Raw genomic sequence first — 26,276 nt, 5'->3', positions numbered from 1 at the left:
GGATTTCCAGCATCCGCAGTTTTTTGCTGTTATCTTAGGGATCTGCTCACAGCATCCCCACCTTCATCTACATAAATGATGGGAAGACTGAATTTGCTGTGGTTCCTGCTAATTGTACTCATGGAAAGTATGTGACAGGCTTTAAAAACTAGCATCTAGAGATCAATGGCGGGGGCTTCAGTATAAAAACTGAACAGCAGTCCACACAAACACTTTTAGAGCACTGCCATCCACAAGCCCAATTAATAAATTAGAACTTTTTGAAGACTTTTTTTCCCCCAAACAGCTTGCTGGTCACTCTCTTTTCACCTACTTAGACAAGTTATCAAGAACCACAGTAGCAGGTCTCCCTCATCAGTCTCACACAATCCCTCAGGTGAAGACTGGGAAGCACAGTCCAAATAAATAAATAGGGCACTGGGCTTCGAATAGGGCTGAGGTCATAAAGCAACTTAGAGGCATTACACGCCACCCGGCTGTAAATGCTGCTCAAACTAGTCATAAGATCAACTGCATTTTAAGTTAGACAATGCTGTTTATTTGGCAAAAAGAAAATTCTGTGATAATGTGAAAATAATTTATTACATAATGATTAATTTGGTTTGAAGCTACAATAAATCTTTAGTTATCACAGCTGGAAGTCTGTGGGTGCATTGTTCTAAAATTAAAAATGGTTTATGCATACAGCAAGTTTAAACTGAACAAATAAAACAGTATGTAAATACAGGGCCTCATGGGTAAATTATGAATTTTGCAATTGTCAAATTTTTTACACAAATATAATGTACACTTCATATATATTAAACTGGCATTCTTACTAGTTAAGTGGTTCATTAGTTGTTTGAGAAACAATAAAAGATCATCGTGATGGCTATTTCATGAATGGCTATTCTATCTTCCGCTCTGAGTAACATTGTATTCTCATGAGTGCGTACTTCAAATCTATCCAATTTTTAATTTTTCTAGAGGGTTTTTTCCAAACAAGATCATCCATTTAACAAACTTTTGTCTTTACAGTTACGATAAAACAGCAACGTCAAAATATAACTTAATGCATTGCGGAGTGGTACTTTATGAATGATGAGGTACAAAGGGAAGTCTGAGAAAGGTATCTCATTGTGTAACTGGTTTTATTTCTTTGTGTCACAATCCTTGCTCAAAAAATCTCTGCTTGGAAGATCTACTCACCAACTCTTCACTTCTTTTGTTCAATTATATTTTTCTCTAATTGTTCAGTTCTAGTTATCCATCAACCCCTGTTCTTCACATCTTTAATGGCAATGGCCAAATTAAGACTCTTTCTGCCTACTGTTCATCAGCTTGTTTCCTTCCACATCAGAATTTATTGAAAGAAAACACATCAAAGTAATACTTAGCAGAAATGCAGAGAAAGGCTCCATATCTCAAAAAAAATCAAAAACAAAAATGTTTCTCTTTTGTTTCAGATGGTAATTTCTTTACGGTTTTAAGTGAAGACAAAGAAAATTCAGCTGCAACAAACAATACATTATCTCAAATGACAAGAATGTCAATAACACAAAAAACCATAAGGTTCATGTACAGAAAATAACACTTGTCTTTCAAGGTATAAAAATAGACTGCATTCAATTACATTAGAAGTGAGTATCTGACAGTATACACCATAAAAGCTACAAAATAGAAAATCCTTTTGACAGCTCACGAGGTGAGAGTCTCTCTTCCCCGCTGCCCATCCCCCATTCCACCCCTAAAATCTATAATCTAACAGTGATAATATGTGGTCTTTGAGAGAGTGCAAAGTGATTACCATATTCATATTGGTTTAGTGAGTCTTTGCTGCCCTCCTTAGACCATTATCCATTTGTTTCACATTTTCAACACATTTAAAAAGTAGTACAACTGTAGAATTCCAAGCATTGATTGATGATCTACTTTTCTGAAGGCGCCTGTTCCCAGTTTCCTAAGCATTGCAGTTGAAGTTCCAGCAGTTACACCACTGGAAAAGTTCTCCACATTTTGTATTTAAAAAAAAACCATTTACAAGAAATGACTTCAGTTGGCAGGTTACAGGTTCAGTCCATCTTATCCATTAGATACACACGGTCACTGTGTTGAAGATATTTTATTTAGGATTTATATTGTTTCTGTTCCATTGTTCAATTTTTTTTGATACAATGTCCCTTCACCAGCCTTAATTAGTTTCCATCAGCCAATCAAATACAAAATACAAATCTGGAGATAAGCTGTCTAGTGATGGCTCATAATTTATTTGTTTCACAAGTGTACTTAATTTCCTCACAAGCAAAAGACATCAATCTCAATGTTCCTTTAAGCAGCTAAATAGCTACTGTACTTGGATTTTAAATTATTTGCTTGGCTATCATGCACAAAATAATCTCAAAATGATAAATGTCACAAAAATGAAAAGGGAAATTGGATGGTACAATGGCCTTTCACCTCCTGGGTTCAAGTCTAGCCCAGTCTGTTTTCAGACAGATGGGGTAAAATTCTTCTTAATCTGCTGGTTTTAAGGGCCTGATGTGCAACATGTTTGGGATGTTTCAATCCAATTCCCAGCGGACATTGGCCTAAAGCACAAAACCGCCTTTGTACTCTTACAAATTAGTGCCAGTGTAAAGAAAGAGCATAGATGTTGGAATTGGAGTGGTAGGGAATGTTCTTTTGAGGTTGGTGTTGATGTATGCTGTTAGGGCAGGGTAGAGAGCGCATGACTCTACATTTAGTTGTGTTAGTTGTGGCTCACTTAGTAGCACTCTCACACTGAGTCAGAAGGATGTGGGTTCAAATTCCATGCCAGGTCTTGAACAAAAAAAAAGAAAAATCAAGGCTGACACTCCAGTGCAGTACTGAAGCAATCTCAGGCAAATGTAAAAGATCCCATGGCACTATTCTAAAGAGCAGGGAAGCTACCGCTGATGTCCTGGCCAATACTTACTCCTCAACCAACATCTCTAAAAGATACTCTGGTTATCATCACATTGCTGTTTGTGAGATATTGCTGTATGCAAAATGGCTGCCATGTTCCTACATCACAACAGCAACTACACTTCAAAACTACTTAATTAGATGTAAGGTGCTTTGGGACATCCTGGGGCCGTGAAAGGCAAATGCAAGTCTTTTTTGGGTGCTGATACTCGGTGCCTGTAATGGGACGCGCTCCATTCCCAGCACTAACAGCCCTTATCTTGATAAGCACAAAATCTCTGTACAGATATCATTAAGGAGGTGCATGTAGATGAGGATGAAGAGGGGCCAAAAAACAGATCTTTGGGGGACTCCAAAAAGAATGGTGCAGAGGCTGGGGAACTGCTATTGCTGAAGTTGCTCTGGGTATGATTTGATAGGCAAGAGTGAAAACAACCAAGGGCACTCCCACTGAGCTGCACAACTGAGGAGGCATTGGACAAGAATAGTGTGACTGACCATATCCACAGAGATGGGGGTAAAATACATCACAGTCTTGGTCACAGGGGAAGTCGCATGTGACTTTGATTAGTGCTCTTTCAGTGCTGTGGCAGGGACAGAAATATAAGTAGTGAGATCTAAAAAAATGGAGTTCAAATTTTTCCCTTCTGGTGATCAGGGATAATTTGGGTTGAGGTATCAATGAATGCAAGTCTTCAATTATGTAGAGATACTAGAGAGGCAGGGATTGTTTTTAGAGCAGAGAAGATTAAGGGTGTTTTGATAAAGGTGTTCAAAAATCATGAAGATTTTGGTAAGGGGAAACAATCCTCAGTAGCAGAGGGTCAGTGACTGGAGGACATAGATTTAAAGCAATTGGCATAAAAATCAGAGGCAACACGAGCAAACAAAATGTTACAGTGAGTTATGATAATCTGGAACGGACTGACTGAAAGGGAGGTGGACGCAGATTCAACAGCAATTTCCAAAAGGGAATTGGATAAATATTTGAAGGAGAAAGATTTGCAGGACTATGGAGAAGGAGCAGAGTTGGACTACTTAGATAGCTCTTTTAAAGAGCCTGTACATATATACGAGCAATTGAGCTACACATATCAGCAAAGTCCCAGCTTCGGCACAGCTTGTGCTGCTTTAGTTGATTTCAGCCAGAACAGTGATAAGGGTGTTACAACTGGCCTCTGCACAGAAGGGAAAAATTGAATAAGGTCCTCAATCTATCAGTATCGAGCACCCTTTTTAGAAAGTGCTCATATATGAATATTGGCTGAGAACAGAATTACACTCAACTATAATAATTCCCAGTTGAACAGCCTGTGAAGATTCACCGTCAAGACTTGCAAGTGAACGGCAGCTTCTTAGATGAGGTACTGCAGGACGTTGAGCAACTATGGAAGTAAACAAGGCCGGGGGGAATTTTAAAAAAAATGCGACAGCCATGGGACAGAGATTGTGCAAGAACCTCTCCCTGATATGACATTTGAAGATAAAATCCAGTGGCATCATGAATGAAAAGTGTTGCTCACAGTCCATCTTTCACAACATACAGTGGCAGGTCCTAAATCCAAATAGATGAACAAAAAGTTTAATTAAGGAAGCAGAATCGCTAAATTAAACTCTCAAGCTGCCAGAGATATGTGCAGGTTTAATGATGACTGACAACTTGAGTATTAAGACACGACAACCAAACCTTCCATATTTTTCTGTTTACTTTCCACACATCAGGCATTTCCTCTGATCAGTCTTCTGAATATTCAATGTAATCATTTTCTGTTTGTATTTCTTCTCGAATCTCTGAAATTTCTGGAATGTCATATAATTTCAAAACTTCTTTATAAAGAAGAAAATCATGCAGGCAGGCTGGAAGTGGTAACTGTCGAATAAATTTATCAGAACGAAGGTATTCACTTTTTAGTGTTGATCGTATCTTTAAACGACTGAGGTGTGTCAACGAAGGAATATCGTCTAAATTGGAACAGAAAATCAAGAAGTAATCATGAAAAATATATCAAAAATATATTAAGATTATCATATACACTTAGTGCAGCTCTGTGCTACGTCTCATCCTTGGAGGGATTTTAGCTGAAACCTCCAGTACTTACTTTCTCTTTCTGTAAGAATGCATCAATGTAGCAGTTATCAGATATTAACACATAGTTACCATTTGCAGCCGGATTATTTCATGATGTTTGCTTCTTTTCCTAACCCCTCCTGATACATAAGCTCTGCAAGGATGATGGTTATTATCAAGTTCTATTTTCAATATATAATAGATGCTCAGGAGTAAAATTCTGAAAAAGTGGTTATTTAGCTTTAGTGTCAACATAATTATTAGTCACTCTTAACATGCAGGATTTAAATTCTCTAGATCCTGGGTGCCAGTTAGAGAAGCTTTCCAAAGAAATACTGTCCCTATGCTTTTGTCCATTACCTGCTCTTTGGTCCAACATTAGGAATTCCTCATGCTCCACTTGTGTAATAATGCTGTAAAGACCAGAAGATCCAAAGCTAATCTCAGTTGAAAGAAAAACTGGAATGCTACTAAAGGCCTCAGCATCTCCGGGGAGTCCAAGTGGAATGGAAACAAAAAATCATCCCACTCCTAATCACTCTCCAATGATGCCCTGCTGGAAAGAGCTCATGTGTGAACAACATCCAAGGAGAAGTTTAACTTTGTGGTGCCCACAACATTCATTGTTGGGCTTTCACATGAAGAATAAACACTGGCAAGTGACAAGCAGCCACCCAGGATCCAAGAAACATCACTTCATGTAGGAGGCAATACCTTGAGGACAGATGGGGAGAAAATCAGCAACAAAAAAATCCTGCCAAATACAGTTCTAAAGTAGGGATCATAAAAGCTATAACTGAAAGCAACATAAAGTGAATAGACACCGCTTCAGAACTGAACATCCTCTACAATCATGCAAGATGTGTTGAGTGAAGGTCTAAAAGTCAGGTGGTAATTTCGATGGCACTCAATTTTTTGACAGATCATTCAAAATTTAGCATTATTATGCATAATGTTCTACACAGTGATTAATTCAACTGTGCTTGCATTGCTGGCACAGATTTTTTTAAAATAATTTTTAACGCTAAATCACCATGCAAATTTCAGACAAGGAGTAACTAACTAATGGAGGTCTCCAAGATTATGAAAAGGTTCAACAGGTTTGTCATAGAGAAGGTGTTTGACTTGGGGGTGAGACCAAACCTTGGGACCATATCCAATAGGAAATTCAGGACAATTTTTTTAACCCAGCGAGTGGCTAGAATATGGAACTCAATGCCACAGGGAGTAATTGCAGAGAATAGTACAAATGCAATTAAGGGAATCTGGATAAACACAGTGGGATAAAGGAAGTTAAGGATATGTTGATATGGTGAGAAGAGGAGGAATGGGAGGTGCTGTACGTGGGGCATTAACACCAGCAAAGATCTGTTGGGCTGAGCAGCCTGTTTCTTTGCTGTAAATATTTTGTAATTAAAATGAAATCGCTACGTATTTAATGGTAGTCAAAGCAGCTTCATAACGTCAGTAACTAAGAGGTTGTGTGCATTAGGGGAAATAGCCATTCATTTTTTGCAGCATTTGGTGAAGCTGTGAGTGAGATTTATGCCCAGAGTCATCACATTCATTATTTAAAATTATTGCAACACCACACAGTATACAATGCACAGTCGCTATAACACACAAAGTATTAATGATCCATGTATTTTGCATCTCACCACAAAATTTAATTCACAACTGACCTCATTCTGATGCGTCAGTAATTATTATTCTCCAAAATCTCAGCACACAAGAGTACGGTTGCTATGGAACCAGTCATGCAGAGGTAAAAGACGAGTAGAAGCATATTCAGAAACCTCTGAAATGTGCGTCAATAACCAGAATATGAAGTAAATAATTTTGTGACAAGCAAAATCTCATCCAACTTAGCTGCTACGTTGCAAGAAGCTCTGAAAACAGCTAGAAGTGAAATTTAGTTTTGTCAAAACTGGAGAAATGAGAAATCCATGAGAAGAAACACAATACCTGGCCAGTCTAGTTAAGTTTCTGGTCAATGATAGGCCCCCAGGATGTTGATGGTGGGGTATTCATTGAAGTGGGATAAATGAAATGATTTATGAAGATTGATATTAAATTGTGCATTAATAGTTTTAGAATATACAAATGTAGTTAGGAGAGGTCTTTCTAGGCATGATGGGAAATTTAGTCAGTACTATAGGGATGATGGGGTCCTTGGCCAAGAATAGTTCGAGGCGGCTAGCCCAGCAGTTCTAACAATAACAGCTTTCACAGACATTCATTGCTGAACAGAGCGAGGAGGAGATAAGGGGGAGTTGAAGGCCGTACCCAAGGCTGAGGGCTGAGATAATGGGAACATCTGCTGATCGAATAGCATGGTTAGTTAAGAAATTAATAAGAAACATTGTGATGAAAACTAGGAAGATAAAAATTATAAATGTATGCTACAAAGCCTGTATCAGAGAGAGAAGCACCATGGCAAGCTGTGATTCTCTCGCTCTAGCATATGCTTAAGTAAAGCCTTTACTTTCTTGAAAGCTCACAGATTCAGTGGTTATTTTTACTACAACAATTGGCGTAGTCAGCAGGACCCTCGGAATATTGGTCACTGGCACCAGATCGAATGTTGGCAGCAGAGGATGGGTGAATATGTTCATTTACCACTCATTAGATAAGGCGGTTAGCATTCTAAACGGGGAGCCAGTAGGCCAGTTTGAGGATCAGAACCAGAGTACGGGTCTGAGAGTGGAGTAACTTAAGATATTGTGGCACCACAATTGCAGTTTGGCTCCTTGGGTAAACAAGAAATGATTATTATAATTGTTCTGGGAGTAAACCAAAGACATGATGAACAACTATAGGGTAAAACAGGCAGGACTACTTCAGCCCACTTACTAGCGAGAACCAGCAGGGTAAAACGGAAAGGACCGCTTCCTAACCGGCAGGGTAATACGGGCAGGACCGCTTCCTAACCGGCAGGGTAAAACGGGCAGGACTGCTTCCTAACCGGCAGGGTAATACGGGCAGGACCGCTTCCTAACCGGCAGGGTAATACGGGCAGGACGGCTTCCTAACCGGCAGGGTAATACGGGCAGGACCGCTTCCTAACCGGCAGGGTAAAACGGGCAGGACCGCTTCCTAAATGGTAGTGGTCGAACTAGAAACGTAACATCAGCCATGACAGATAAGAGTTTAGGCTGGGGACCCAAAGGGTCACTCAGTGAATTTGTTAAAAAGGTAAAAAAAATTGATGTAAGTCACTAAAGCTTTTGTTCTGGCGAGGAGAAGAGAGAGGGGTACCCTTAGGGGAGTTAATGAGCAGGCAGGGACAGAGAAAATGTGAGCTTCGGTTGTTTTGATTGTCGCTGTAGATGAAAGTCTAAAATCCGTTTTCTCCCCCCAATGCTGCTTGAAGTTTTGTTTGGAGTATGAAAGTTTTAAGTTGTTAATGTAAATGTTATAAGAATGGAAATATACATTTCTTTATATATGTGTGTTTGTGTGCAGTGAAGAATGTGTGTGAGAGCTTTAATGTGTTGTCTTCCCTAAATTATCATGTGTGTGTGTATGTGTGGAGTTTCAGCAGTTTGAGTTAAAAGCCTCATAAGGAGGACTGAGAGTCGGGGTAAAGTACAATGAAACAAACCAATGTTGTTATAAGGTTAGAGTTGAGATTTCTGGCCTAAAATCACAATTCGAAGATTTTCTAAAGGAGATATAGTAGATTTTAAACTATCAGGGAGTTAACTCTTAGCACCAGCAGCTTCAGCTTTCAGGCTGTTGAATTAATCCATTTTGCCTCGAGCAGAACGGACCCTTGTGCTTTTATTTAGAGATAAATGCAAATATAACAAGATTTCTAGCAGCTTCAAGAATCTGAGAATTCATTTGGAGATTTTCAATGTCACAGCATAGTCATGGTTTAGAGGCTCGACTTTACCTTTTTTTAAAAAAAGACCTGACTCATTCAGGCCAACTGTTATCTTCTGTTTGGAAACAGGAGATCTAATATGAACACACTGACCAATGAATATCAGACCTTTTGAACAAGTTACTCTGGAAAACTATGATGTCATCTAAGTGAATGACTGAAAGGTTAATCAGGAATAAGAAATTAGAGGTAACTAGCTAGAAATGTAAAAACAGATAGCAAGAGCTTCTTTAGGTACTTAAAAAGGACAAGAGTAAGTAAAGTGAACATTGGTCTTCTAGAGAGTGACAGTGGGGAGTTAACAGTAGACATTAATGAAATGGCGGATGAAATGAACAAATATTTTGCTTCTGTCTTCATAGAGGATATAAAAAACATGCCAATAATAGCCGTAAATCAAGAGTTGGAAGGGAACTTACAGGAGGAGAAAGCCATTCAAACCCTCGAGATCATGGCTGATCTGCCCCAAGCCTCAACTCCCCTTTCGTGCCAGCTCCTCATAGCCCTCAATTCCCCGATATTTCAAAAAATTATCTACCTCCTCTTTAAATACTTTGTGATCCAGCATCCACAACTCTCTGGCGTAGAGAATTCCAGACATTCACTACCCTCAGAGAAATTCCTTTGCAACTCAGTTTTAAATGAGTGTCCCTTTATTCTGTGACTATGTCCCCTAGTTCGAGATTCCACCACTTACCCTGTCAATCCCCCTTAGAATCTTGTACGTTTCAATAAGATCACCCCTCATTCTTCTAAACTCTAATGAATAAAAGCCTAACCTGTTTAGCCGTTCTTGATAAGTAAACCCCTTCATCCCAGAAATCAGCCTGGTGAATCTCTTTTGAACTGCCTCAAATGCCAGTAAATCCTTTCTTAAATACGGGGACCAAAACTGTACACGGTACTCCAGGTGTGGCCCCACCAACACACTGTACAGCTGTAACAAGATTTTCCTATTTTTAAATTCCAACCCTCTGATAACAGGCCAAAATTCCATTTGCCTTCTTAATTACTTGCTGCACCTGCATGCTAACTTTTTGTGTTTCATGCACAAGAACACCCAGATCCCTCTGTGCTGCACTTTTTTGGACTCTCTCTCCATTTAAATAATAGTCTGCATTTTGATTCTCTCTACCAAAGTGCATGACCTCGCACTTTCCGACAGTAAACTCCATCTGCTAAGTTTTTGCCCATTCACTCAACCTATCTATAATCCCCTTACAGATTCCTTATGTCCTCATCACAACATGCCCTCCTACCTATTTTTGTATCATTAGCAAATTTGGCTACATTACACTCTGCCATCCTCCAAGCCATTAATACAGATAGTAAATAATTGAGGCCCTAGGATTGATCCTTGTGGCACTCCACTAGGTACGTCTTTCCAACCTGAAAAAGACCCATTAATCCCAACTCTCTGTCTTCTATGTGTTAACCAATCCCCAATCCATGCTAATACATTATGCCCAATACCGTGAACTCCTACCTTGTGCAATAACCTTTTATGTGGCACCTTACCAAATGCCTTCTGGAAATCCAAATACACTACATCTACCGGTTCCTTTTTATCAATTTTGCTTGTTATATCCTCAAAGAACTCTAGCAAATTTGTCAAACATGATTTTCCTTTCACAGTTGACTCTGTTTGATTGTGTTAAGCGTTTCTAAACTTGCTATTTCTTCCTTAATAATGCACTCTAGCATTTTCCCAACTACAGATGTTAGGCTGACTGGCCGTTTCCTGCTTTTTGTTTCCCTCCCTTCTTGAACAGGGGTGTCACATTAGCGGTTTTCCAATCCGCTGGAACCCTCCCGGAATCTAGCCAGTTCTGGAATATTTTGACCAATGCTTCCACTATCTCTGCAGCCACTTCCTTTAAAACCCTTGGATGCAGGCCATCAGGTTTTGGCAACTTGTCTGTCTTTAATCCCATTAGTTTGTCAAATACTTTGTCCCTCGTGATAGAGACTGTTACAAGATCTTTCCTCCCATTAGCTCCTTGCTTATCTGATATCTTTGGAATGTTTATAGTGTCCTCCACTGCGAAGACCGATGCAAAATATTGGTTTAAACTATCTGCCATTTCCCTGTTTCCCGTTATCAATTCTCCAGTCGCATCCTCCAAGGGTCCCATGCTCACTTTAGCCACTCTCTCTTTTTATATACCCGTAGAAGCTCTTGCTGTTTGTTTTTATATTTCTTGCCAATTTACTTTCATAAATCAATTTTCTCCCTCTTTATTAGCTTTTTAGTCATCCACTGCTGGTTCCTAAAAAATTCCCAAACTTCTGGCCTACCACTAGTTTTCGCCGCATTGTATGCCTTAGTTTTTGATTGGATACTCTCCTTGACCACCTTTGTTAACCACGGTGGTTCATTCTTCTCATCGAGTCCTTCATTTTGACCAGGATAAATGTTTGCTGAGCATTATGAAATATCTGCTTAAACTGCCACTGCACATCCACTAACCTTCCCCTTAGTCTATTTTCCCAGCCCACTTTAGGCAACTCTTTCTTCATACCTCCGTAATTGCCCTTATTTAAGTTGAGGACACTGGTTCGAGAGCCGAGTTGTTCGCCCTCAAACTAAATTTGAAATTCAACCATGTTGTGATCACTACGTCCTAGAGGATCATTAACTACGATATCTCTTAAATCTGGTAATGTGTAATGAGGTGGGATTAATAAAATAGCCTGTTCCCGGGTAGGTTCTGAAACGTACTGCTCTAAGAAACAATCCTCGATGCACTCTACAAATTCATCTTCCATGTTACCCCTGCCAATCTGATTTGTCCAGTCAATATGCAGATTAAAATCACCCATGACAATTGTAACGCCATTCTTACGCGCCTCCATTATTTCCCGGTTTATACTTTGTCCTACAGTGAGGCAACTCTCCAGGGTCCTAAAGGCGACTCCCACCTGTGACTTCTTCCCCTTGCTATTCTTTATTTCCACCCAATTCCACATCACAATCTATTGCACCCATATCAGTACTCACCATCGCACTGATATCTTCCTTTATTAACAAAGCTGCCCCACCTCCTTTTCGCCTATTTTTTTTGGAATGTCGAATACCCTTGAATATTGAGCTCCCAGTCTTGGTCACCCTGCAACCACGTCTCTGGAATAGCTCTCAAGTCATATTCATTTATTTCTATCTGTGCCGTCAACTCATCTATCTTGTTACAAATGTCTCGTGCATTCAGATAAAGAGCCTTAAGCTTTCACTTTTTATCATTATTACTCATTCTGGTTCTAATTTCTGCTGAACTCTTCTGCTTATATTATCTGCCCCTTCCTGTCACGTTTTGATTATCATTCGCCTCTTCACTACCCTGCACCTCTGCTCTCTGGTTTCTTTTTGATTTTTTAAGCTTCCCTTCAATTGAACCCTCTCCCTACTAATTAGTTTGAAGTCCTATCTACAACCCTAGCTATACGAATCACCGGGACACTGGTCCCAGCATGGTTCAAATGAAGCCCATCCCAATGGAACAGCTCTCTCCTTCCCCAGTACTGGTGCCAGTGCCCCAGGAATCAGAACCCATTTCTCCCACACCAATCTTTGAAGCTGCAGGCTGACAAGTCTCTGGGTCCTGATGGACTTCATCCTAGGCTCTTAAAAGAGATGGCTAATGAGGTAGTAGGTGCGTTGGTGTTAATTTTCCAAAATTCACCAGATTCTGGAAAGGTTCCATCAGGCTGGAAAGTAGCAAACATAACCCCTCTATTAAGAAGGGAGGGAGGCAGAAAACAGGAAACTATAGGCCAGTTAGCTTGACGTCTGTCGTGGAGAAGGTGCTAGCATAGATCATTAAGGAGGTTATAGCTGGGCACTTAGAAAAACACAAGATAACTGGGAAGACTCAGCATGTTTTATGAAAGGGAAATCATGTTTAACCAATTTACTGGAGTTCCTTGAAGGAGTAACTTGTACTGCAGATAAAGAGGAGCCATGCTGTACCTGGATTTCTAGAACGCATTTGATAAGGTTATTGCGGAAAATAAAAGCTCACGGGGTAGGGGGTAACATATTAGCATGGATAGATGATTGGCTGGCTGGCAGAAAGCAGAGTATGCAGAAATGGTTTTTTTTCTGCTTGGCAGGATGTGACAAGTGGAGTCCCGCAGGGGTCTGTGCTGGTGCCTCATCTTTTTACAATTTATATCAATGACTTAGATGAGGGACTGAAGACATGGTAACTAAATTTGCAGATGACGCAAAGACAGGTGGGAAAATTTGTTGTGAAGAGGACATAAGGAGGTTGCAGACAGATATAGATTGGTTGATTGAGTGGGCAAAAGTCTAGCAGATGGAGTATAATGTGGGAAAATGTGAAGTTGTTCAATTTGGCAGGGAGAATAAAAAAGCAGAGTATTACTTACATGGAGAAAGGCTGCGGAATTCCAAGGTGCAGAAGGATCTAGGTGTCCTTGTGCATGTCGCAAAAAGTTAGTATGAAGGTACAACAAGTAATTAAGACCTTTGGAAATCTATCCTTTATTACGAGAGGAATTGAACATAAAAGTAAGGATGTTATGCTTCAGTTATACAGGGCATTAGTGAGACCACATCTCGAATACTATTCAGTTTTGGTCTCCTTATTTAAGGAAGGATGTAATTGCACTGGAGGCGGTTCAGAGGAGGTTTACTAGATTAATACCTGGAATGAGTGGGTTGTGTTATAAGGATAGGTTGGACAGGCTGGGCATGTTTCCACTGGAGTGTAGAAGAGTGAGAGGTGACTTGATTGAAGTATAAGATCCTGAATGGTCTCAAGGTGGATGCAGAAATGATGTTTCCTCTTGTGGGTGAGTCCACAACTAGGGGGCATTGTTTTAAAATTAGGGGGCACCCTTTTAAGGGCAGAGATGAGAAGGGTTTTTTTTTCCCTGAGGGTTGAGGGACTTTAGAACACTCTGCCTTAAACCTCAAAGGCGGTGGAGGCAGGGTCATTGAATATCTTTAAGGCGGTGGCAGATATATTCTTATATAAAAGCAAAAAACTGCGGATGCTGGAAATCCAAAACAAAAATAAAAATACCTGGAAAAACTCAGCAGGTCAGACAGCATCTGCGGAGAGGAACACAGTTAACGTTTCGAGTCCGTATGACTCTTCAACAGAACTAAGGAAAAATAGAAGAGAGGTGAAATATAAGCTGGTTTAAGGTGGGGTGGGACAAGTAGAGCTGGATAGGTGGAGATTGCCAAAAGATGTCATAGACAAAAGGATAAAGAGGTGTTGACGGTAGTGATATTAGCTAAGAAATGTGCTAATGGGTGACATTAAGGGTAGAAAGCAGGACGAGCAAGGTACAGATAGTCCTAGTGGGGGTGGGGTGGGGGGAAGGGATCGAAATAGGCTAAAAGGTAGAGATAAAACAATGGATGGAAATACATTTAAAAATAATGGAAATAGGTGGAAAAAAAAAATCTATATAAATTATTGGAAAAAAGGGGGATCGGAAAGGGGGTGGGGATGGAAGACAGAGTTCATGATCTAAAGTTGTTGAACTCAATATTCAGTCCAGAAGGCTGTAAAGTGCCTAGTTGGAAGATGAGGTGCTGTTCCTCCAGTTTGCATTGAGCTTCACTGGAACATTGCAGCAGGCCAAGGATGGACATGTGGGCATGATAGCAGGGTGGAGTGTTGAAATGGCAAGCGGCCACCCAGTCTGCGTTTGGTCTCTCCAATGTGGAGGAGGCGAAGGAACTGAGAGAATAGGATGGACTTCTTACAGGAAGTGGGGTGTGAGGAGCTGTAGTCAAGGTAGCTGTGGGAGTCGGTAGGCTTGTAATGAATATTGATGGACAGTCTATCACCAGAAATTGAGACAGAGAGGTCAAGGAAGGGAAGTGTCAGAGGTGGACCATGTGAAAATGATGGAGGGGTGGAAATTGGAAGCAAAATTAATAAATTTTTCCAGGTCCAGACGAGAGCATGAAGCAGCACCGAAGCAGTCATTGATGTACCGGAGAAAGAGTTGTGGGAGGGGGCCGGAGTAGGACTGGAACAAGGAATGTTTCACATACCCCATAAAGAGACAGGCATAGCTGTGGGGCCCATGCGGGTACCCATAGCCACACCTTTTATTTGGAGAAATTGAGAGGAGTTTAAGGAGAAATTGTTCAGTGAGAGAACAAGTTCAGCCAGACGGAGGAGAGTAGTGGTGAATGGGGATTGTTCGGGCCTCTGTTCGAGGAAGAAGCGGAAAGCCCTCAGACCATCCCGGTGGGGGATGGAGGTGTAGAGGGATTGGACGTCCATGGTGATGAGGAGGCGGTTGGGGCCAGGGAACTGGAAATTATTGATATGGTGTAGGGTGTCAGAGGAATCGCGGATGTAGGTGGGAAGGGACTGGACAAGGGGAGAGAGAATGGAGTCAAGATAGCAAGAAATGAGTTCTGTGGGGCAGGAACAGGCTGACACGATATACATTCTTGTTAGGCAAAGGAATCAAAGGTTATCAGGAGTAGATGGGAATGTGGAATTAGAAATACAAACAGATCAGCCATGATCTTGATGCATGGGGGAGCAGGCTCAGGGGGCCAAATGACCTACTTCTGCTCCCATTTTTATGTTCAGATAAAGAATGTGTTCATAAACATGTGGGACTTTTAATCCGGATACAAATTCACACATGAGAAAGGGGTACTTTTAATTTTCATAGTGTAGATTTCAATTCTTACAAAGTTTAAAGAACTGAGGTTTGGTTCCGAATAAAGTTCTCAAAGAGGAAAGGGGATTTTTATTTTAAAAGGTTTGACAACAATTGACACTAGTTCAAAATGCTGTAAGCTTCTGTGTTGAAAAAGAGAGTTTAAAATATACTTGTAAGTCTGTTCCCAAAGCCTAAAATCTTGATGTTTGACAGAAATTCAATTTGTGGCAAAGTTACAGAAGGACTTTTGTTTTCAGAAGAAATAAATTGGGCAATAACAAACCTGTCAGCTCAACAAAACTGCTATCCAAATCTGGTATAATTTTAAAATGAAAAAAACGTCAGGCACGATCTAGTGGGTTATTTCTGGGAAAATAAAATGTTATTGGGGGCAAAAAGACAAGCAAAAGATGTTAATGCCTGGAATCAAATAGAAATGTCTGACTTAAGGTTTAAAATATTATGAGAATATTTTATTGGGTGAAAAGTCTCTCCAGACAACCTGAATGAGGTATTGCATGTGTAAAATGGCATGAGGAAATGATTAAGGGTAGGAGGTAAAGTTAGGGAAAAAGGACACAACATACAAACTTAAGAGAACTGAATTTGATAATCTGGCCATCACCGGAGACATTGGAGCCATATAGGGGAGAGGAGCAAAGATCTAGGAGTGGAGACTCCCTTTTAAAGGAAATAGTTGATATGGCCTAAAGAGTAAGAAAACAGTTTTAATCGATCAAGGCAATAGAGAAACTGACTTTAAGAGAATCTAGCGATGATCATGGTCAGAGGGAGTAAAAAGTTAAAGTAAAAAGCACAAGAATCTCTGTTCGAGACCATTGAAGGGTAAGTCGAAATAATATTTAACAATAATTATCCACAGGTAAAGGGAGAGCTGGAAAAAGGATAGGTGGATGTATTACTGACCATATTAATGCACCTGCGAGCTACAAGTAGGACCACAGGATTAACACTATGATGACAGGCAGAGTTATGCACCTCCCAGAGAGAACCACCACTGGAAGTGAAGATATTAGGCCATTGAAAGATAGGTTAAGAAGGTGCATTGTAGAGTTGTGTCAACAGCTTAAGGAATTGAGGTCCAAGGTAGGGCAGCAGCAGGAGGTAGCAGACTGGGAAAGAAGTGAGGGGGAGCAGCTCCCCCAGAACATGCTATAAGTGAGGGATAAGGTAATGTTTAAGGGGCACTGGAACCACCGGGATCTACCTCACAATGGCAAGGACCTTACTGGATAATGATGACTAGTGATACTTGTGTATGTTTGGGAGCATTGGTCACAGGTGAAACCTTATAGCTCAGTTTCTGTCAGCAGGAAAACAACCAGCAGCTCACTTAACTAGTTTGTTTCAGACAAATCCTCAGAGCAATGGCAATCTAGAGGACAGCAGCAACAGCCATCACACCCTTAACAATAACAATCGCATGGGAGGCGCCCTCTGTGAACATCAATAAATCCACCTGTCTGCAGCCAGGATAGTACGTACTGCTACCTAAAGGAGGGAGCAAAGAGTGGTCAAGGAAACTGAGCGTTTGGATTTCTGATAGAGTCACTACTAACAGTCAGTGTGTTATTCAAGTTGTGTTATCAGGGTCACAATGGGACACAAGTAACACTGCCCAGACCCAGTACCACATTCTACCTACCAATTCCATGGTGCTCTTGCAATGGCACAGTGGCTTCCTGGCTGCTCAAACCTGAAGGATGTGTCAAAGCCTCTTTACCGGCAGCACATCACCAAATCCAATCACCCACACTGATGGTGTTGATTAAATATGACAGGTGTGCAAAGCATTTACGGCCCAGTTTCTGGGCTGGGTGTATACTATTTAACATGCAAGAAAACTTGGAATGGTGGTATTAATATCTTAAAGGTTAAGACAACTGTGAACATTACAGATGGATGGGTGAATCTGCCTCCATTTGTTTGGGAACCAGGATTGGTGGGGCAATATTGTCAAGAACAATGTATAGATGTTGTTAATTGGCTTGGTTATAGCATTTTAATTTGTCAACTTATAGGTATAAGCAACTCACTTAAGTGCCCAGCCACCATGTCACCGCCTCTGGATGGGATAGTCAAAATCAGGAAACCCAAAGTGGTATTACATGATGTTACGATGGTGACCTTAGAAGTGACCTATAATTTGACCAGGTTCATCCCTACTAGCAGCTTGTGGCGATCATGCAGAATCCACTAGCTGGGCGAAACAAAAATTACAACGTTTGATCCAGGATTACAAGGCCTGCACAGCCCTGGGAATTCAGAATATCAGGAAAGGGAGAAGAAAGAGAAGTTTCTTGGCGATGTGGAGGGTTTGTTCAGAAGAGCCAACTCAGCCCTGAATGCATTGCAAATCTCCGGTATAAATGGTTATGTCTCTTGGGTATGGCAGGAGGACTGTGGCTCACGGCACAGGGAAATAAATACGGACTTACAGCCATACAGGTTGTGGTAAAAGCAACTACTCTGAATCTGTGAGCTGTCAAGAAAGTAAAGGCTTTATTTAAGCATACGCTGGAGAGAGAGAGAGAGAGAGAGAGAGCGAGCGAGCGTCATAGCCTGCCATGGTGCCCCTCCCTCTGATACAGGCTTTGTAGCACATGTTTAAAAGGTTTATCTTCCTAGTTTTCATCATAATGTTTCTCATTAATTTCTTAACTAACCACACTATTCGATCAGCAGATGTTCCCATTATCTCAGCCCTCAGCCTTGGGTACGGCCTTCAGCTCCCCCTTATCTCTTCGTCCTGTTCAGCAATGAATGTCTGTGAAAGCTGTTATTGTTAAAACTGCTGGGCTAGCTCCCTCTGGAACCATCCTTGACCAAGGACCCATCATGCCTATAGTATTGGTTAAATTTCCCATCATGCCTAGAAAGACCTCTCGTAACTACATTTGTCCATTCTAAAGCTACTAATGTACAACTTAATATCAATCTTAATAAAATCATTTAATTTATCCCACTTCATCAATAATGCTAATACTATTGAATATCAAGGGGAGATGCTTAGACTCTCTCTTGTTGGAGATGATCATTGCCTGGCACTTGTGTGGCATGAATGTGACTTGCCAATTAACAGCCCAAGCCTGAATGTTGTCCAGGTGTTGCTGCATGTGGACACAAACTCCTCAGCATCTGAGGAGGTGCAAATGGAACATAACATTGTACAATCATCAACAAACACCCCCGCTTCTGACCTCATGGTAGATAGATGGTCATTGATAAGCAGCTGAAGATTGTTGGGCCTAGGTAACTGCCCTGAGGGGTTCCTGTAGCAATATTCTGGGGCTGAGATGATTCATCTCGATAAAGCCACAACCATCTTTCTTTGTACAAGGCGTGAATTCAGTCAGTGGAGAGTTTTTCCTCCCACACTCATCAAGCAGTATCATGCTCTGTTACCCACCAGGCAGGACTACATCACCCCACCTAATATGACAGCTCTACACCATTCTCCACTGAGCATATCAGCCCACTATTTAGCAGTATATTTGTCCTTGCAACAGCTCCTCCTCCACCACCAAACATTATTTCAATAACCTTCGCCTTCCAACTGGGCAACTGAGCAGGCCTTCATACCCTCCCACATTCCTTCCCCCATTCCCACTTTAGCCACTGGTCTTTCATCCATCACCTGCTCACCGTCATTTATTGCCCTTTCCACATCAAGCTGAAATTTAGCCACTAAGGTGCCCCCATCCATCCATTAATTAACACCGGTCCTGGCTCACGCACCCACCCTCACTGACCAAGCTTGCTGATTTCTCCCACAACCCTCCCATCAGCAGCATTTTTGTCATTGCCATTTTGCCCAGTGAGCGAGTCAGTGGATCAATCAGGGTTTGCTACCTCCCTTCTGCGCTCACTGAACAACACTCCCCACCAACTTCCAGATGGCCCCAGGGGGCCAAGAAGTGTTCCACTCCCTCCCACTCATCATTCAAACATCTTCCATCCAGTTTTCCTTCTCCTGTCCCCTTCCTCTTCCCTCCCTGTCCCCAAGATTGTTATCTCTCGAAAGAACAGAGGTTGTTTATAAGTTCTGGTTTATTTTCTAATATGTAATGTAAACATGAATGCTTTCAGTTATAATTCATATTAAATGATAACTGAAGCGCACAGCAATCAAAAGAAAGCGGACCAAGAAACAGGTAGCATTTGATGCATTTACAATGATGAAAACCATGAGGTAAAAATTGTATAAAACACTTGTGCTCCAGCAAATAGAAAGTTTGAACAAATTATGAGTCAAAAAAGACAGCAATTTCTAGATAAACAAAAGCAAATAAACATGTTTAAAACCATGAAGGGAGAATAAAAAACAGCTCGACAAGATCAAGAGGATTCAACACAGACAAAAGCAATAAGCGCAGTGGGAGTTGTATAAATAGGTTGGCGTATCTCAAACAGAAACTTTTTCAAAAACAATATTTATGATTGTTCTAAATTTAGCGACCTCAGTTCTCAGTAAGAATCTGTGTCTAACTAAAGTCACAGCAACTCAACTGCATGTCACCAATTTGCACTTAGAAAGCTTACATACCAAAATATTTCTGGTGAACCCAAGTGGAGTTTGCTCTGCGACAGAAAAGAATCTGTCCCACAACTGAAGGAAGTCTCTTCCAGTTTGTAAACTCAAGTGTAAAGTTAAGCATGTTATCATTGGCAGTATTCAACCTGCAGAGCAAAAAACAAATGATACATAAATAGAAAATCTTCAAATGCTGAAAATCTAAATAGAAACAGAAAATGATAGAATTACATAGTAGATCAGTCAGCATTTGCAAAGGAGCTCTACTGCTATTGATGAGTGGTACACTACAAAAATATAACTTCTCTGTCAAGAAAATGGATTGGGCCTGTGTATTTTCAGTACATTGCTTTTATAAACAACAAAATCATGCCCAAATGAATTCTTCTGTTCCAAGCAATTCAAATCCATACATAATGTTGAAGTCTGAGAACTACATGATAACTGTGTCAATAAACAATCGGGATTGCACCTCAGAAGCAAAAATTAAATTAGACCAAATTACTATTGGTGCCCTTCAAGCAAGAAGAATAACTGCATTGTTCAAAGTTTGAATCTGTTGGTATGTCAAATGGATTGGACTCTCCTGCACCAAACATCTGGAGATCTACACTGACCAACTAGTTTCCTGGGCGCACTGCCTCAATTGTCCAAGACAGTGCTTCCATTTTGAATTTCCCTTTAAGACATGTGAAATGTCTGAGATGCATGGAAACTCAGGCTCAGAACTGAACTATGCAAAGTTGTAGATCATGATGAGGATAGTCATCATCTTCAGGATGACGGATGGGATGGTGGGATGGTGAATGGGCAGGTAGAGCTCAATGAAAAGTGTGAAGTGATAGACTTTCCGAGGGCAAACAGTATACTATAAGTGGTACAATTTTGAAAATTGTAGGTGAGGAGAGAGATCTTGGTGTCCATATAGGGCAAGATAAGATAGTTAAAAAGGCTTATGGGTTATCTGGGTTTATAAATAGAGGAATAGAACATAAAAGCAAAGATGTCACGCTAGAACTTTATAAATCACTAATTAGGCCTCAGCTGGAGTGTTGTGGACAATTTTGGAAACCATATCAGGAAGGGTATAAAGGCCTTAGAAAAGGGGACAGAGGAAGTTTACCAGGATGTTACCAGGGATGAGACACTTCAGTCATGGGGCGAAGTTGTAAGCATTCAAACTATTTTTCTTAGAACAGGAAAGGTTACAAATGACCTAATAGAAGTTTTCAAGATGCTGATGAGAGGCTATGGTAGAGCAACTAAATAAAAAAAAATCCAAGGGGGCCAATAACTAAAGGTCATAGATTCAAAATCATTGGAAAAAAGATATGGGAAGGGGAGATAAAGAGAAATCTTTTCACTCAGATGTCAGGATCGAAAATGCTCTACCTGAAAAGGTGGTAGAAGCTAAATCCATATATAATTGTAAAAGGGAGCTGGACAGATCCTTGAGGATGAGGAATGTACAAGACTATGGACAAAGAGCTAGCAGAGATATAACAGGCCAAATGGCTTACATCTGTGCTGTAAACTTCTATGAAATAGAATCTTCTCTTCAAGCAATAGGGAGTAATCTGTTAATCTTGACCTTCAGTGTGAGCACTAACTCACTACATATAAAATTACTGGACTAGAAAATATCACAACTAACTGGAAGGACCGACTTGGATGCAAGGACGTAATCCCTGATGATGGCATCCCTTAATCAAACATCTAAAGTGATCTCCTTCCACTTTGTTCCAAAAAATATACAGATGAGGGGAAGAATATTCACTGTTGGTTTTGTTTGCTTGGATCAATACCAAAGGTGTTCCTTCTAATGTAAAATTGCTGATACTAAGCTGATGCATTGAACAAGCGCTGGTACAAAACAAAGTGCCTTCCCCAAGCCTTTTCTAGAGTTGAAGTCATTGAACCCACCTGGTGCTGAACAGAGGTTTTAGACAGCATTGTGTTTTCTGAGAGGGTGAAACCTCCTCCCTTTTCAGTAAAACCAGCTCAGATACCTGAAATTGGTCTCATTAAGTGTCGAATTGAGAGCCATGGCAGATTTTTCACACCACATCATTTTCTGACAAGAAGCATCAGTGACAATGTTCGCTGGTATAAAACAGAGTAAGCATTGGGCTACACTTCGTACAGATTTAAAGCCTGATAAACAACCAGGGATCTCTTTCAAAAAGCAGTGAGCAACCAAAGTTGAGGATGATAGTGGAAATCAAATTTTCATTACACGTGCAATGTGAACAGAGTCAATTTTTGTAATTAAAGGATAGACCAAATGCACCTTTGCTACAAATGAAAATTTTGCACACAAAGAAGAACAGAAAAGATTGAGATGACACAACAACAAATGTCATCCTGCCCAGGGAGGTCACCCTCTTTTCCAAGGAACACTGCACCAACTTTTGAATAATGTAAAAATTAATATATTTGATCATAATATTTTAGTAAGAAGTTAAAATTATAAGTGTTATTTATAATATTTAAAAAGGTCTACAAACTTTGTGGTGGCCAAATGAGTTTTTGCATGAAGGGATCATTTTAAAAGAGCTCAAATAGACAGCCATAAAGTATACTTTCCAGGTTTATCAGCAACAGGCTCTTGGCCTTTTGGGTTAAACAAAATAATCAGTCATACTAATGCTGGAAAAAACAAGGAAATGAGTTTCCTAGTGATAGATTATATTACATTGCACCAATTCACGCAACAGTGAACTTGCCTTACAATTGTAGACAAGCAGATTTACCACTGGACAACACATCAGTAACAAACAAACTCAATGATTACCTTTTATGATAATACCTTGAAATACCTGACAAATAATCAACCAAATACATTGTTGGCATTTACTTTCTATTAATGTGCTGCTTTATTTCATCATGAACAAAATTACCTCCAAATTGGAAGCACTCGGTCAGATTTATAATGTACAACCTTCCTAATGAAATCTTATCATTGGAAGAAAATAAAAGCGAAAAGATTTGAATTTTAATTAGATGATAATATTTATTATAGTCATTAATCATTTTTACAACTAAATATCTACTAGTTTTTGAGTTTAAGCATGATTAGCTGAAGAGTCATTACATGCAAAAAGCAGATTTCACTATTTATAAAGGGCAGGAGCAGATATTTGTCTTTAATGAATATATCAGTAGAGAATGATCAGTGTTTGTTATCTGCTGCGGTCATGAAGCAAGCAAAAACATTTGCTATTTTTGAAATAATTTATTCAAAGAGGTATAATCAAGCAACTATTAAGCACAGACTGGATTGGTAAACTATAGTCCCCAAGTAACAGAAGCACAACATAAGCTTAATTTTGAACTCTTACAGCACTCACTTCATCATTCCCAGAACCTCTAACACAATAGCTTACTCATACAGCTCTCAATTTCTGTAAACATTTGTATAATTCAAAGCAAGTTTGCATAAAATAACTTCAGTCCAAGATTAGTCTATATTTGCATCATCCTTTGTTTCAACTGCTAAAATCTGTGAAGCTCCAAAAGTGCAGGTACATAGAAATTGCTGTAATTTTGCACAGAACAAACTACCTGCACATTTTCCTCTTTTAACTGTTATAATGCATCTGGTACATAAGTAAAAGTAATTTTCCCCATTGTTTAGTGTGTCTTACCTAAATTTTTCCTCCCTGCTATCTCAAGTTGCTTTTGTATTGGTTGTTTTTAGACCAAACAGGCTCTTAGTGGAAACATCAAGATAGAGTTTGAAGCAGATATTATGTTAAAATCCTTCTTATAAATGTCCCAAAATAACGCATGTTAATCTTCCGAGGTTGTTCAGCAACATTTGAATTATTCCTTGATCTGCCTTGGAATCTGAGAATTAGTCCTCTATCTTCCTCCATGCATGGGGCGGGGGAGAAAAATACTGAATTTGGAATTCTGGATTATAGTTTCTCTGGGATTTATATCTTTATTGCATTTATGCATTCTTGGCATATCATGAAAATATATACATTACTTTTCTTAAAAAAAAACCCAAATAAATAGATTAGCGGATTTAGTTTCTTTAATGCGCTATTTTGACATGAATAAACTTTTGTTTTTACCATTTAAATGCTATCATTCCCAATCTATTTTGTTGGGCTAATGACTGCATTAAAACAGATAAAAATCTAACAGATTAGTGTGCTTAAAAAAAAGTACACAAAATAAATCAAATCCCTGGGCCTTGAACAAAATTAAGCTGGAGTTAGCCTTCAATAAGATTCTTAAAATAAATCACATATACATAACTACATTCTTTAAATGCTAGAGACTTGAAAACAGAGCCCTGCTACCTGCTCTCTATAATGCTCCTGATTGGAGTTCTTCTGTGCAAGAAAACGAGGAGGAATTTTTTATAACTTGCACTAAATATGTAGTCTCCTTTGATTTGGTGATTCTGTCTCTGTCATGCTTTAATCTTCTAGTGACAAAGACTGCTTAATGCTCATGAAAAATATAACTCCCACTGTTTTATTTTAGAACACAGAAATGTCTGTAATAAAAGGAGCAGGAGAAGACAGGCAAGAGAGCAATATATTGGTTGGAATCCAATAATACCAAGTCTCTATCCCAAAGATCCAAGGTTGGCTTCTCCAACTGAAACTAAGGGCGGGTCGAACATTCTGTCTATTGCATTGCAGCCCTGACATCAAGATAGAGGAACAGCACACGAATCACCCACCAAAATCTACGCTGATCCAAGGAACCTAGACGTCAGCAAAATACCAGCATCCAAGTCAATTGAGAAACATAAGTAGACCCCACAGTGGTGCTTCACTGGCCTGGAACACCCGAGAAGATGACAGACTAACACAATATCATCTCTCTTATAATCAGCTCTCCTGAGTGGTTATCCTGCAATCACATTTTACACCCTACCTTCCAGTGGACATCCAAGATACACCCATACGGCATGGCCATTTGTCTGATTTATTATAATAATCTAACATTGGATACTGCAATAGAATCAGGGTCAGGTCCAAGCCTCGGGCATAAATCCTGCTCTGACACTGTTACCCTGCAGAGAAAGATTGAGGAATTTTATCGCCAAGGTTTCTTTTTGCACACTTTGCGCTGGTATCTATTCCTTTGTTTATCATTAACAGCTTCTCAGAAATATCAAACTGTAGACTTGAGTTTTGGTTCTTCATTAAAATTTTTTTTTTGCTAATTACTGCTTTTTATTGCTTTTTTCTGTGTAATTTTACTGACTCAAAAAATACTTAAAGTGTAGCAGGTGAACCATTGTATAACAGGTAGATCTTACAATGTCTTGTATCTGGAGCTTGGGGTGGAAAAATAAGCTTTCAAGTGAAGCTACTCATTCCAATGGAACAAACAAAGGTCAGGTATTAGATTGTGAATGCTGCTTTAATTAGAAAAAGTTACAGATGGAAAAAAAATCTAACTGCAACATTGAGAAATGTATTAGTACATTGATATGCAACATTAAACTTCTGCTTGGTACAATATTAACAAGCACATTAAATGGTTAACTCCATACTTAAGTTGGCATTTAAAAATCAACCCTACACTTCTGCATACATAATATTTTAATCATTCCCTGTGGAATATTAGCCTGTTCTCTACCATCAGTCTTGGATGTGATATCCATTACCAAATGAGGCTTGCAAATAATGAAACAACATTGCATGCTCAAGCTCATTAGTTAAATACAAACAAAGTGGGCTGGAATGATAATATTTCAACCAACATGTCTATTTCCTGTCTTACTATTTTAGTTATAAAGAAGCCATTTGCAATTATTTTATTGTAATTTTAAAATAACAAGTAGGCACATCTCTGACCTTGTCACTTACCATGTTTCACTAAGCAGATCAACAGGATTCAATCCAGCCAGTAACAGATGAGGCAGCCAATGCTTATACTGATGTTCTGATGATAATCCATACTTTGCAATGTCAGCCAAATGATGGTCCGATGGCAATATGTAACCCTGTGCCAGAAGAAACTGCAGCAAATGGAAGCTCTGATATTGCAGGCAATAACAATAATGAAGACCTGTTACAACAGCTCCAGCTTTAAGGAGGATATAAACAATTGCGAAAAATCTGGGGAATAAAATAAATGAGCAAAATTAGTCTGACTTGCTGAATCATATAAACAGATTATTTTTCAGGACACACATAACA

The 26,276-nt window shown here is 39.7% G+C and overlaps 1 protein-coding gene across 5 annotated transcripts in view; it reads right to left on the bottom strand.

Moving 5' to 3' along the window:
* Positions 1 to 2,227: 2,227 nt before the first annotated feature.
* Positions 2,228 to 26,276, bottom strand: part of asb3 (ankyrin repeat and SOCS box containing 3) — an 88,384-nt gene continuing 64,335 nt past the window's right edge. For all 5 annotated transcript variants that reach the window (XM_078556992.1, XM_078556989.1, XM_078556991.1 and 2 more), the window contains exons 8-10: positions 25,944 to 26,195; positions 20,116 to 20,249; positions 2,228 to 4,887 (exon numbers count right to left, since the gene is read on the bottom strand). In XM_078556992.1, the coding sequence (XP_078413118.1) occupies positions 4,661 to 4,887; positions 20,116 to 20,249; positions 25,944 to 26,195 (613 nt within the window). In that variant the 3' untranslated portion in view covers positions 2,228 to 4,660. The remainder of the gene's footprint in view (positions 4,888 to 20,115; positions 20,250 to 25,943; positions 26,196 to 26,276) is intronic.

Source organism: Cetorhinus maximus, chromosome 14 (assembly GCF_964194155.1).
Source record: "Cetorhinus maximus chromosome 14, sCetMax3.hap1.1, whole genome shotgun sequence".
In the NCBI taxonomy this organism is placed as follows: domain Eukaryota; kingdom Metazoa; phylum Chordata; class Chondrichthyes; order Lamniformes; family Cetorhinidae; genus Cetorhinus; species Cetorhinus maximus.
This window is presented reverse-complemented; position numbering and strand designations above follow the sequence as displayed.